The sequence below is a fragment of the Pteropus medius genome, unplaced genomic scaffold, assembly GCF_902729225.1.
Source record: "Pteropus medius unplaced genomic scaffold, Ma_sr-lr_union100, whole genome shotgun sequence".
NCBI lineage: Eukaryota > Metazoa > Chordata > Mammalia > Chiroptera > Pteropodidae > Pteropus > Pteropus medius.
In genome coordinates, this window is record NW_024346150.1 from 5102587 (window position 1) to 5117624 (window position 15038).

The window sequence follows — 15038 nt, forward strand, 5'->3', positions numbered from 1 at the left end:
TGTCTTTCGGTTGGAGAATTTAATCTGTTTGCATTTAAAGTAATTATTTACTTACCGTTGCCATTTTGGGAGCTGTTTTGTAGCTCCATTGTTCCTATTTCTTATTCTGCTGTCTTTCATGTGTGTTTTGTGGTATCCATGTGCTTCAACTTCTTTATTATCTTTGTGTAATTACTATAGGTTTTTCCCTTGTGGTTACCACAGGGTGTACATAAAATATCTTAAAATTATAGTGCCTCATTTTAAGTTAATAGCAATTTTGACACAGTTCCTAAGCTTTTCACTTTTAGGTTACTGGTTTTACCATTTACATATTTTTTATATTGTGTAAATGACTGGATAATTTCCAGTGTCCTATCTTCCAGGTTGCTGATTCTTCTGCATGGTTGAGCCTACTTTTTGAAGCTCTCCATTTAATTCTTCTGTTCAGTTATAGTATTTTTCAGCTCTAGGTTTTTTAAAAATGATTTTTACTTCTTTATTGAATGTCTTGTTTCATCCATTCACTGTTTTCCTAATTTCTTTTAGTTGCTTGTGTTCTTGCAGCTCACTAAGCTTCTTTAAGAGGATTATTGTGAATTATTTGTCTGACAGTTCATAGATCTCCATTTCTTTAGGGTCAGTTATTAGTGATTTATTAATTTCCTTTATTATTTACCTGATTTTTCATGATCTTTGAATCCTTATATTGATATCTGTACATGTGAGTTAGTAGTCTTCTCTTTCTGACTGTAGATTTGCTTTGGCAGAGACAGTTCTTCTAGGTGCAGTGGGAGAAGCAGCTTCAAGGCCACTGAGGCTCTTCATTTGTGGTCTTCACTTCTCAAGCTGACCTGTGCCCCAAGTTCCCTGACTGAACAGGGCTACTTACTTTGCTCTGGGGATGATCAGCTCTGCTTGACCACCTCTCAGCTTGAGCATTGCTGGGCAACAGTTTCCAGGTATTCCGGGGAGCACGGTTGTCACCCCTGGACTATTTTCCCACCAGAGGAACTGTAGGCTCAGGAGAGACTTCTCTGTGTGGTGCCACACTGGCCTAGGGGTTGTGCAATGCAGTCAGCATGTAGCCATTCATGTTAGCCTTCTAATGCAGTCAGCCCTGGTCTTTGTGGTGTGGGGGGTGCCACCTCCTGTGTTCTAGGGTTCTCCCAGGGTGTCCTGTCCATGAATTGTTGTTACCTGTTGTTGTAAGAGGGAATGAAGTCATGAATGACCTATATCTCCATGTTGGTGACTTCACTTTCTGAACATCTTGGAGAAATCCTGAAATGTATTCATTCAAAAGCTGATTTACAATTACCTCATGTACACGGTTTCCAATTTGGTATTCTAGAACCATCCTGGAAAACACTTCTTTGATCTTTAATTTCCCAATAAGTACCCAAGACTCAAAATTAGAAGAGCTGACCTGCAGCCTGACAGTATGTAACTGGATTTCCTATCTGTAAAATGAGGGGTTGAGACATACCTTTTGTCCCATCAACTTTAATAATACTCGGGCTTCTAGTCAAGATGGTGGAGTAGGTAATCACTGTGCTTGCCTCCTCTCACAACCACATCAGAATTACAACCAAATTACAGAACAACCATCACTGAGAATCACCTGAAGTCTAGCTGAACAGAAGTCCTACAACTGAAGACACACAGAAGTGAGACTGGTAGCGGCGGAGACATGAACGGGTTGATCACAGAGGGATATATCTCAGCTATGAAGGTCACTCCAGAGAAGCGAAGGGTCTCAGCCCCATACCAAACTCCCAAGCCCAGGGTTTCAGTGCTGGGAAGAGGAGTCCCCACATCTGGCTGTGAAAATCAGTGGAGATTGTGGCTGAGACAACGGGTGGCTGGACTTCCTCTTAAAGGGCCCAAGCACAGACTTACTTGCTGACAGACTCACTTGCTCTGAGCTCCAGCACTGGGGCAGCTGCTTGAAAAGTGCCAGGGACATATGAGAAAGAACTGAGTTGTCTGGCTTCAGGGCGAGGGCTGGAGGGGCAGCTTTCTCTAAGTGTTGGCAGAATCCATTGTTCCTTTGTTGAGCCCTCTCCACTCCCTACGTGCAGATGCAGGTGGCCACCATATCTGGGTCTCCATCAGCCTGGTTAACACCACTTGTTCCACCCTGGTGAGTCCTGGAAACCCACCCACCCAAGCCATTTCCAGTGGCTTTTCCATATAAATGGCCTATCTTGGCTCAGGCTGTGGACTTTCCTAAATCTCTCAAAGGTTCACAAAACCTAAACAAGCAACATCTGGCCTTGGCATTCCCTGTACCTCTTGCCGAGCACCCTTAAGCCCAATGCTAGCAGCAGCCAGCCATGGATTGTGGCTTGGCTTCTTGAGGCACATCCAAGCCCAGCATGAGTGATGGCCACTTATAGATTGCCAGGGGGCCCCAGACAGGGCACAGGCTATAGCTGAACTTAGCCTTTGGTGGGGCCTCTCACAGGAAGCCCTGGCCTGCACATCTGAGGACAACATACCCAAAAGGCAAACAGTAGAGCTCTGCCAAAGCAAATCCTGCTTCGTAGGGTTAGCTCCTGCACAAGAGTTCCTCCAATGTAGTCACCAGGCAGTCCTTACAACCATTCAACCCAAGGGTCAATCCCTCCCATTAACATGCAAATAGCAACCAAGGCTCAACTACAACAGGAGGGACCATACAAGGGATACTACTGGAGCACCCAGGTCAGGTGACCAGGGAGATTGTACCACTGAGCCCCACAGGACACCTACTACATAGACCAGGAGACATAACAGCTCTACCTGATACATAGATACAAACACAGGGAGGCAGCCAAAATGGTAAGACAAAGAAATACATCCCAAATGAAAGAACAGAACAAAGCTCCAGTAAAAGAACTAAACAAAATGGAGACAAGCAATCTAGCAGATGCAGTTCAAAACACTGGTTATAAGGATGCTCAATGAACTTAGGGGCAGAGTAGATGAACTAGTGGGAACTTTTACAAAGAGATCGGAAACATAAAAGTGGAGATAGAAAACAAAAAAGAACCAGTCAGAAATGAAAAATACCTTAGAAGGAATCAAGAGGAGATTAGATGAAGCAGAAGAGTGAATCAGCAATTCATAAAAAGGTTATTTTAAGGGGCCTCTGGGATAACATCAAACATACCAACACTCACATTATATGGATATCCGAAGAAGAGAGAGTACAAGGAATTGAAAACCTATTCCAAGAAATAAGACTGAAAACTTCCCTATCCTGGTGAAAAAATAGACATACAAGCCCAGGAAGCACAGGGTCCCAAACAAGATGAACCCAAGGAGGCCCACATCAAGACACATCATAATTAAAATCCCAAAGATTAAATACAATCTTAAAAGCAGCAAGAGAAAAGCAATTAGTTACCTACAAGTGAGTACCCATAAGACTGTTGGCTGATTCCTCAACAGAAACTTTACAGGCCAGAAGGGATTGGCATGAAATATTCAGTGATGCAAAAAGCAGGGACTTACAACCAAGATTTCTCTATCCAGCAGAGTTATCATTTAGAATCAGACAGATAAAGAGCTTCCTATACAAGAAAAAGCTAAAGGAGTTCATCTCCACCAAGCCAGTATTACAGGAAATGTTGGAGGGACTTCTTTAAGAAGAAAAAAGAAAGACAAAAAATATGAATAAAGTGGCACTAACTACATATCTACCAACAATAACTTTAAATGTAAATGGATTAAATGCTCCCATCAAAAGATAGGGTGGCTGAATGGATAAAAAAAAACAAGACTCTTACATATGCTGCCTCAAAGAGACTCACTTCAGATCAAAAAAACAAAATAAAGGGATAGAAAAAGATATTTTATGAAAATGGAAACAAAAAGCCTGGGGCAGCCATACTTAGACAAAATAGACTTTAAAACAAAGACAATAATAAGAGACAAAGAAGGACCCAGTTATCCCACTTCTAGGTATAAATCTGAAGAAACTCAAAACACTACTTTGAAGAGACATGTGAATCCATATGTTCATTGTAGCATTATTTACAATAGTCAAGATATGGAATGCTACCTGGGTGTCCATCAATAGAAGAATGTATAGATAAGAGGTAGTACATACATACAATGGAACATTACACAGCCATAAAAAGAATGAAATCTTACTATCTGCAACAACATGGATAGAACTAGAGGGTATTGTGCTGAGTAGAATAAGACAGAGAAAGACAAATGCCATATAATTTTACTTATATGTGGAATCTAAAATAAAACTCATAGATACAGAGAACATATTGATGGTTGCCAGATGGGCAGGGTTCGGGGTGGGTGGGTGAAAAAGGGGAAGGGATTAAGAAGTACAAATTGGTAGTTACAAAATAGTTATGGGGATGTAAAGTATAGCATAGGGAATATAGTCAATGATATTGTAAAAACTATGGTTAGATTTATCAGGGTGATCAATCTAAGTAATATAAATGTCCAATCACTATGTCGTACACCTGAAACTAATATTGTATGCCAACTGTAATTTTAAAAGTTATTAAAGACTTGAAAATCTGAAAAAAAAAATCAAAAAAGGAGGGAGCTAAAGGGGAATAAGAGGTTGAAATTTCCAGGTATAAAACAAATAAGCCATAGGGATATGATGTACAACATAGGGAATATAGTCAATAATATTGTAATAGCATTGTATGGTGTCAAATGGTTGTTGGACATATCATGGTGATCACATCATTAGGTATATAAATGTTGAATAACTATAGTCTATACCTGAAACTAATACAATATTGTATATAGCTATATTTTAATAAAAAAAATCTTTAAAAAAGAATACTCATACCTTTTGATTAAGCAGTTTTCCTTTTGAGCATCTATCTATGGAAAATGAACTAAAAAACAAGAGAGGGAAAAAGGCTTTCTATGTAAAGCTGTCACTTACAGAAATTTTTTTTTTTTTTTAACAATTGTGAAGTGATCTCAATGTTTGCCAATGGTAACTAATTCTGTATTACTAGGAAATTTGGCAACCATTATAAATACTAATGGGAGTTTATGTTGACATAGAAAATGCCTAAGTTAAAATGTTAAAGGAGCAAGATGCAAGTTTGTGCACATATTTGCAATTACATAAAACCAGAAGCCACAAAATTTTGCCTAGAATGAAGACTAGAAAACAATATATGACATAAAGTGATTATCATTAGATAGTAGATTCTATAATTTTATAGTACTTGAGTGTTGACTTCTAAAAGACTTTCAGAATTATAACATAATAGTGATCTATTGTCATTTTATTCTTGCTAATGGCCAAAGCTGAAGATTTGTAGATCATAATTGTACACATATATGTTGTAAATATTGCCACCCATTTAAGGTGTGTGGGTTATTTTGTGCTTAGCATATTGACCTTAGAACTTATGATATAGAGTCTGTTAAGAAAATGACTGTTAAAAGTCAGGATTCCACAGAACAATTCCACATAATCCTTGAATTCCACTTTTTTTTTCCTTCCTGGTTTGTTTTCATTTACAGATCTTTGTAGACAAGACAAACCTGAAATTTAAAATTAAGAAATAAATGTCTCTTTACAGGTATTCCATTGCCCAAAGAAGATGACATTTCTGCCCCCTTGATCTCCAGCTCACCAGTGAAGGAAGCGCGGGAGCATGAAGACCCCCCAAGTGAAGAGGAAGATCAAATAAAAGAAGAACCTTTAACTATCTCTGAACTGGCGTACAACCCAAGTGCCAGCCTGCTCCCCACCCCAGTTGACGATGATGAGATTGACATGCTCTTTGACTGTCCATCTAGGCTTGAGTTGGAAAGAGAAGACACAGATTCATTTGAAGAACTGGAAGCAGATGAAAATGCCTTTTTGATGGCCGAAGAAGAGGAGCTGAAGGAGGCTCACCGAGCTTTGTCCTGGAGCTATGACATTCTGAGCAGCCATATTCGGGTGAACCCACTGGTCAAGAGTTTTTCCAGGCTCCTTGTGGTGGGCCTGGGGCTGCTGCTCTTTGTATTTCCCCTGCTCCTCCTCCTTTTGGAGTCAGGTATTGATCTCTCCTTCTTATGTGAAATCCGACAGACGCCAGAGTTTGAGCAGTTTCACTATCAATATTACTGTCCTCTCAAGGAGTGGGTGGCTGGCAAAGTAACTCTCATTCTCTACATGCTGGGTTGCTCGTAAAGTTCATATCTCATATGACTAAGGGCTATATTCAATACAAGGTTTTTGTTTGTTTGTTTTTTGTTTGTTTTCTCAGCAAATGCCTGGTTCTGAATAGTCATGGGGCCATCAATAGTGTTTCTTACTCAAGACTGATTGTTCAAACCTTTAAGTTAGCTTTCCGTAATTCACTGTACTTAAATAAGTTTAAATCAAATAATTTTAGTTATAGGTCAGGAAGATGGCCTTTAAGTAACCAAAAATATGTTTATTTTTATTATATCAGAGATATACTCTTTATTATATCATAATACCTAATACCTTGAGCTGAATTTGATTTCCCTTTTTTTAATTAGCACCATTACAATCTATAAAGTTCAGAATTTTAGTAAAAAATCTGAGAAAGTTTTTGAATATAATCCTTAGTGAAAATAATGTCCTCTAACCAATGCCTATACAACTAAATTTATGCTGGGTTTTCGTTTTTGTTTTTTTAAAAATATTTTTATGTGTTCAAAATATTTTGGTAAGTTTTTAGCAAAAAAAAAAGCCTCCTGGAGTTATTTAAGTGTACAGATTGTAAGATGAATGCACAAAAGGTATGTCGGTAATTTTTTAATGTTTTGGCACTGGTTTGTTTTTAAAAATGTTTTTGGTTATGTTACCTGCATATGAGATAGACGATAGATAGAAAGACACTGTAGTAAATAAGCTCCTAAAACAGATAATGAAACTAGAGGATGTAGAAACTGACCATCAAGTGGACATAGGGTGGTCCATTTTTCAAAGTATTTGGACAAAATGACTTGTTACTTTCGTTTGCATTCTGTCCGCATACTTTGGCTGGGGAAGCAGAACATTTTTAAAAGAACGTGAAACTTTAAAGGAAAAAAGTTAAAAGATATGCCAGTTAATTGCATGTTATTGTACATTAACCCAAGAGTGGAAGCAGATGGGAACTGAACAAATGGCAAGTAGCAAAAAGAATTTTGGTGAGGCTGGTAGGTAAGTGGTGAGAGGCAAATGATGTATTTTATGGAAGTTATGATGGTGCAAGGTATTGGATGATGTAAAGAACAGTGCAGCACTTGCTGTCCAAATTGACATGAATATATTTAAGTGGTTCTAAATAAAAGTGGAAAAATTTTAAGTCACGTTTTTGATCTCTCATGGCATTCACAGATTCTGTGGAAGAAACTTCAAAAGAAGTGTGTATATGAGAGAGGAAGAAAGAGGAAGACAGGGAGAGAATGGATTTTGGCCTTTTGATAATGCTGATGATCTTTTGTGATGGTCATTATACTCCTTCCTTTCCTCGTTTTCCTTAAGATCTTAACTCAATTCACAATTGGGGCTCCCATTAAGAAAGTGGAGGAGAATCATTAGATGATATACCGTTTCAGCTCGGGTGAAGCAGTGAAATGACTCAGTAGAGGGGACAAATGTTCTAGTACATTCCTTCATATCATTAAATCTATGACAGAAAGGAAAGAGTATGGAGTTTTGACATGGAGCACTGGGATTTCTCCATGGATTGAAAATGTTCATTGCCTTCATTAAGAAGAGGTTGGGCTGCCTGTAATCTGTAACTCTAATAGACACTGTAGCTCTGTCGTTAGCAGAATTTCCAAATTGACCATTCCAGCCCTACTTATTCATGGGGCTCTGAGTGCTTTATTAAATATTTAATTTTGAAAATAAGTTTTAAAAGTCAGTGCATGAAGACTTCAGTTGAGCAAACTGTAATATACATTTATAGCTATTAGTGCTATTAAGTTTGTAGGTGTTCTTTTTCACATGCTTTTAGTGATTTATTTTACTTTTTAATAAAGAATGTTTAATACCTGAAATTTGATAATATACAAATATACTTTCTAGAGCTTATTTTGGAAGTTTGCATATGGCCAGCTTTGAAATTGAAGTTCTTTTTCCCTTTTTATTATGTGACTTCAAAGTCATACTTTCTGATATAAAGGCCCTACAGTGTAGTCTGTGATAGTCTTCCAATTATGCTACATATAATTTTCTTTGAAGTTCTAACCATGACAAATCATCTAGCCCTCATCCTTTAAAAATATTAAATAATATTTCTAAATTATGGGAGTAATATATTGCCCATCATAAAACATTTGAAAAATACTGACAGGATAAGTATCACACATAGTCCAACCATGCAGATTTATATTAAGTAGTAACAAATATGTTATTTTTAACATTTCCAGCTAACTTCTCTTGGGCAAAAACTTCACTGTTGAATAGAAATGTTTTTAAGTGAAGGAGTTGACAGGAGAGGGTCTGCTGAATTTAAACAATAGCCACCAAAAGTGGGATCCTGAAATGCCATTTTGTCGGGATAGAATCAGAGCCTTTTTAGAAATACCACTTAAGTTTGAAGAAGACAGTTACCAGTTGCCTGAGTCAAAGGAGGAAAAGACTGCTTCCAGGGTGGAGGGTATGTAATATAGTGAGATACAGAGGTCAAAGCAAGTGTGTGAGTATATGTATATTCCATATTATTGGTATACATGTTTATATATGAATCTGTATATATGTGTGTATTTGTATATACACACAACTGATATGCCCTTCATACACAGTTGTGTTTACTTTTCCCCAATTGAAGAATTTGTGACATGTTATTCTTTTCCCCTCAGATATCATGGTGGATATGACGCAGTCTCAAAGGTTCCAATTTTCCATGAAAACCACTGTGTGTACATTTGTGGTTTTATATACATACATATATGGCAAATACATATACACACACAATCTTGTCTTTAGTGCTAATGCAAGTTGGATCATAAAAAAAAGTAGGTAAAGTACCGTGTTTGTGTCTCTGCTTGGAACATACTGTAAAATGTTATGTATTTGAATGTATTTTGTGGCTTGTCTAATATTTATAAAATCAACTCTGGGAAGAATTCGCAATGAATTGATTTCATTGAAATACTAGAGATATGGGGCCATGTTACCTATGATTGGAGCCTTATCTTTGTATAGTGAAATTTGCATTTCTATGTCAACAGATTGTTTTATATGTTAATATGGTGGCAGGAATCCCTAATAAAAGTACTCTGGGGAAAAATGTTTCTGCAATCATTTAGCTTTATTCAAAGCAAAGTTGTATAAATAGCCTTTTGGAAATTACGGAAAGGTGTCATCTAGGACTATGAAATATGATCACCCTTGACTGGTGATAGTATGAAAAAAATAATCACTGGTGATTGATAGGAGTAATCTTTTGCAGAAGTCACCCAGGCTAAGAGCAGGAATACTGAGTGTACTAGAAATGCACCCAAACATGAGATACATCTTTGGTCTATTTTAATGGCACTTAGGGAAATAAAAAGCATAGAATAAAGGTGTTCTGCATGACAGGTAAGAGGAAGGATTTCAGAGTGCTAGAAATTAGTGTGTCATTGCTTCTGGTCAGAAAAGAGTGCCTTCCTGTGCTAGAAAAAGGTACGTCAGACTCAACTCTGTAACACTTGCCATTAAACTTCTCCTGCCTGTTCATGGGCCCTGAAAGCATCTTACTATTCTACTCTGATCTTCCCCTCCATACAGCATGGCACTTTGCTTTGTCACAAAACTAACAACTCCACACCTGACAGTTAAATCAGAAGGTGTTACTCTGAATGAAGCAAAAGGGGCTTTCTTTACTAAAAAAAACACCGTATGTGTCCAGTCAAATTGTACCCCAGCTGTAGTGGGCTCTTAAGCCTGTCAAGTTCTTTTTTACAGTTTTATCAAGACACAATTGACGTAATATTGTATTACTTTTAAGTGTGCAACATAATGATTTGATGTGTATATATATACTGCAAACTGATTACTACAGTAAGTTTAGCAAAACCCAACACTTCACAGTCACATTTTTTTTCTGTGATGAGAACTTTTAAGACCTCTCAGCAACTTTCAGATATACGATACAATGTTCCTAACTACAATCACACTGCTTATACATGACATCCCCAGAAATTATCTTACAATTGAAAGTTTGTTCCTTTTGACCACCTTCATCCATTTCACCCACTGTGGAGGTGTGGGGGGTGTGAAAAGTCTGTCAAATTCTTACTCAGCAGTCCTCAGAGGTCCAGGCTCTAGAGTACAGACAAGAAAAGGAATCCAGTGGTTAGTATTTAGGCATGAGGTGACATGGAGCTACAGTCCCAACTCCAGCAGTTCTAGCCAGCACCTTTGTTTGGGTTAGTATCTGCAGACTGTAAGGCTCACACAAAATGGCCCTTGGCCACTTACCAGGTGGCCCAGGCTCTTGCCCAAACCTTGCTCAGCCAAATAGCAGAGTGATCTCTTAACTACACTCCAGCTCGGAAGGAAAGTACTAGGGAGAAGGATCCACCTCTGAGATGACCTTGGGATGGTTGTGGTTGATGAATTTGAGATTCTTTAGGCCATCTTTCTCTACTGGGTGAAGATAATGTACTAAAAGTCCCCACTTACTTGTCCTCCTGCTTCTCTCTCTCTCTCTCTCGGACCTGCTTTTGGGCTTCCAGTCTACATGCAGTAAACAGACCCAGCAGGACCTGCCCGTGGTGGGCCCAGACAGGACTCGGCTCTGCACATTCCAGCCTCAGTCTGTGATGGGGTGGGTAAGTCTAGCGAGCCCTGCGCAGTGGGCTCAGCCACCGTCACTTCAGAGAGGACGAAAGAAGCCTCACTTGGGCCTCAGATCCCAGCTGTGTTCAATCCATTAATAAAACTGATTTTAATCCTCTTCTGGTCATTGTGTCTACTGTGTTTTTGGTACGGGGGTGATGGTAGGAGGGGCAAGATTCACACTAAGTACACTCAAGAATAGTTAAGATCTCTGTGACCTTTGATGTGGCAAAGGAAGAAGTGGAGAAGGCTTCTCTTGGCTGAACCTCAGGCATCAGGGGATATCTGCCACTGCCACTGGCCCTGACAGGACTTACAAATCGGTGAGGGAAACTGGGGCTTAATATTAGTAAAGAACAGAGGATTGAGTGGAATGAAACCTCCCTGCTCTTTACCTGTAGCTGATGCTTCCCCCAAATACTTCTTTGGAAAGAGAACCAAGGCCACTTTCCTGGTCATAAAGGAAAACTCTTAGTAGGACAAAGGATACACTTTGCGTGGGTACCAAATATTGAAACATGTCTTGCAAATTACAGCAGCTCCTCCAGCTAACACTGATCACTTTGAATCTCTTCATCCACAAGAATTACGATTTTGATAGTTATAAGGGTTTTGAATTTTCCAAGGAGACTATCCTTCAAGGGAAAGAACAAACTAACAAACCAAAATTAGTTTTCACTCTGCTTGGCAGTTGCATTCTTTCTAAGATAAAAACTAAGTGTTCTGGTTTAAGCATCAGTCTCCTGTAACCTCCTGGGTGTGAATCGGCTTCCATCTTGGATCAGCCTGAGGGTCCTGACAACCTTGAGCATCTGATTCTGCAAAGTTGCAAACTGGACTGTGAACAGTGGCCAGATAAAGGTACTGCTTCCTGGTCACAGGGTTACTATGTAATTGTCCAAACAAAGAGCTTTGAGAGCGAAAGGGGGTGTTTTTAATGATTTTCGTAGCAACAGGTGACAACTAGGACTGTTCCAGACACTCTACCATAAGGCTTTTGTCCAATCAGCTAGATGCCCTCTTTCAACAATTATTCTAGCTTGCTTCTCTAAAATACTGACAAGATGAAATACAGAAATATTACTGCCCTGTCATCATAGCTCTCCTACTTGCCAACAAGAACCAAATTAAAATTCACCAAAATTATTACATGTTTTGGTGTGGCACTACGGATTACAGATTTTAAACGAGGCTTCTGGCATTGACTTTTTAATGGTACATACTTAGTTTACCATTTATAATGTTGAATTTGTTTAATGTGAGGCAGGTAGAGAGTTAGAATGATCTCAGTGTTGCTTCCGCCTCTATAGTCCTGAATCTGTCATTTCTGATCCGCACTTACAGAACGGTGATGACCAGCTTAACCGTGAGCACCTGATTCACACTAAGTACACCCAAAACAGAGTTGTGCAAAAGCCAGCTTGATCATTTATCATGAGACATGTCAGTCAGTTTGGCACTTGTTTGATGCTGGATGCACTATTCATGCTCTTCCCAGAACATAAGCTGTAATATGAACTCGACACCATCAGTGAGTACAAGGAATCACAGCTGGGAAGTGGCCTCTCAGGGCAGTCAGCCCTAACAGACTTGTCTTAGAAGATCTGGGGACACGTTATACACATTTTTACTCCAAATCTCCCATTTTTGAAACTTGCTTGTGGCAGAGGCTGGAAGGGGATCTAAAACAATTTTCTCTTCATCCTGTGCACAGAATTAAACTACACTTTCCGGCCTTCATGTACTTAGGTATGGCAGTATTCCTGAGTTTTAGCCATTGGAATGGAATAAGAAGTGATCTGTATCACCTCTAGGCTCTGGACTAGGTGTGCACCTCCATTTGCCACTAGATGTCAATACTTGCAGTGACCTTGAAGCCACCAGTGGAGGATATTAAAGCTACTAGCAACTTAGGTCCTTAATGATCATGTGGAGAAGAGCACCCCCTACATCACCCTAAACCAAACCCACCTTACACTGTTGTTTGAGCAAGAGAGTCTTAACTGGACAATTTCCAAGTCCTTTGTGGTCACCACTCTCTCCATTATTCAAGTGACTAGGTGCCCCAGAAAGGACAGTACAGCTGCATCAACAAAAAGATCCTTCTCAAAGTTAAAAATTATCAAAAATTATTTGTGATTTTGTATTTATCAAAAGTGATTCATGTTACTTTTAATTATATCAATCTAAAATAAAGCTAAAATATGTTTTGGTGGTCTAATAAACGAATTTGCTGAAAAGTGAATCTTAAAAAGTCTTATCAAGATATATATATTAATATATTATTTGTATTATACAAAATTATGACACCAAAATATTGTGTTTTTTTGCAATTTGTAACACTAATGTTATAACATAAATGTTACTCATGTATAACTATTACCGTTTTGCTTTATAATAAAATGTTTTTAAAAGAAAAATCTTTATATTTTAGACCTTTAACCGCAATTTTCCTCTGTACTTTGAACAAGGAGCTCCACATTTTCATTTTGCACTATGTCCTACAGATTATGTCACTGACCCTGACTGAGTTAAAAGAATGGAGGGTGGGAATATTGGAAGTGAATACTTTGATGATCAGAACTGAAGATTTAAGTGTGAAATTTAAATGCATATGGCTAATTTTCCTTTCTTTGAAGAATTTAAAACCATCCGAATGATAAGAGTCTATCTTATAGAAAAGATTTCCTTTATTCATAACGATAAGTGAAGGAATTTTTTTGCAATAATTTGACTTTCTAAAACTTTAATGATTAGATTGGGTTAAACGAGGTACTTATAAGTGAAAGAGAATAGACAAAAATTAAAATTCCACATCTAAGATTTGGTAAGGGCTTTTTGGTATAATTCTGTGTAACTGAGAAACTAATCTTAATGACGGTGTGACAAATCATTTTGCAGGTCATGTCAGGTCACTACTGATTCTTTGCTTCAATAAAATTGAAAGAATAGCTAATTGAATTATTAGGTGATACATCATTAAAATTGTATTTCATAGAGAAGCACTTCTGGAATGCTGAAGATCTCTGATAATCCATTCCTCCATAAAAGCAACGAGAACAATTTCAAAGAATTATAAAAATCAACTTTTCTAGAACGTTGAAAATTAACCAAAGGCTTGCAAATAACGAAGAAAATTTATCAAGGAAAACCTGTCTGGTAAGATCAGTGAGCTTTGTGTGATTTTAACTTGCCCTATTCCCACCTTCCTCTCAACAGCCCTGAAATACCCTTGAAAACCAACAATCTCACAATCATAATAGCCGTGAAATATAGCAGCACTGTAGCCACCGGAGGGGACAGAGTGGTTTGGAGTTCCCTAACAGCCTCATCCTCAGTTACTTGTTACTATGTGACTTGTATAGCAGCTCCCTGAAAGCCTCCATTCTCAGACTTCTCTTTACCTGATATTATTCAGAGCTTCCTCTGTTCTCCTAGCTTTCCAAGGGCACTTCTCAAAAACAATTAGTGGCAATGGTTTAATAGTGCAGCTGCCTGAGGTGGAGATACAAGCTGAGTCTAAGAAGAATTGAATAAGGGTGAATGAATGATGAAGTAACGTGGTGGAATAGGAAACCCCAGACCTTTCTTTTCCCATGGAGATACTGACTTAATGGCAATACATGGACCGACTGCCCCTGAGAAATCCAGAAACCAGTTAAAAAGTCCATACATCCCAGGTGAAAATGAAGCTGACTGCAGTGAAACTCAGTAGGAAAATTTGTGGCACTCACTTGCCAGAGCCCATCCCTCCAGTATAGCAGGCACAACTGGGAGAAAACTCCCAACCCCGGACTTCTTTCTGGGGAAGGGAAGACGACTGGAACATAAGTCCAATGTTCTGACATTTCAAAAGACTGCCAAAGGACCTGGTTTCTGTCTTGCCTGAATCTAACTGCTGACAGGAACAAGGCACCAAGCTAGGGGCAGCTAAGAACAAAGGCAATCAATGTGCACCAGAGCACAGTACTACAGCCTACTGTAGCACCAGAGAGGCTGCAGTACAAGAGAAAGACATCAGTGGGGAGCTCCTGAGTAGAAATTGGGAATCTTTAATTAGGCGATTACACAGGCAAGCCCAGAAAGGACACATTCCAGGAAGAGCTTGAGAGGTCTCCAGAATCTCTCTCCAGGCTGACTGGAGAAAGTCCTCCCTGAACAAAATCAAACTGCAAAGACTGGAAAAGGTGGCAGATTTTACAAATGTTGAAACTCAACAGAAGATAAAAAAAAAAAGGCATACAAAGGAACAAGGAAATATGGCCCAATCAAAGGACAAATGAAATCTCCA

General features: G+C 38.7%; 1 protein-coding gene across 6 annotated transcripts in view; it reads left to right on the top strand.

Moving 5' to 3' along the window:
- Positions 1-9214, top strand: part of FRMD3 (FERM domain containing 3) — a 283990-nt gene extending 274776 nt beyond the window's left edge. For all 6 annotated transcript variants that reach the window (XM_039875676.1, XM_039875678.1, XM_039875677.1 and 3 more), the window contains one exon: positions 5550-9214. In XM_039875676.1, the coding sequence (XP_039731610.1) occupies positions 5550-6148 (599 nt within the window). In that variant the 3' untranslated portion in view covers positions 6149-9214. The remainder of the gene's footprint in view (positions 1-5549) is intronic.
- Positions 9215-15038: the final 5824 nt, after the last annotated feature.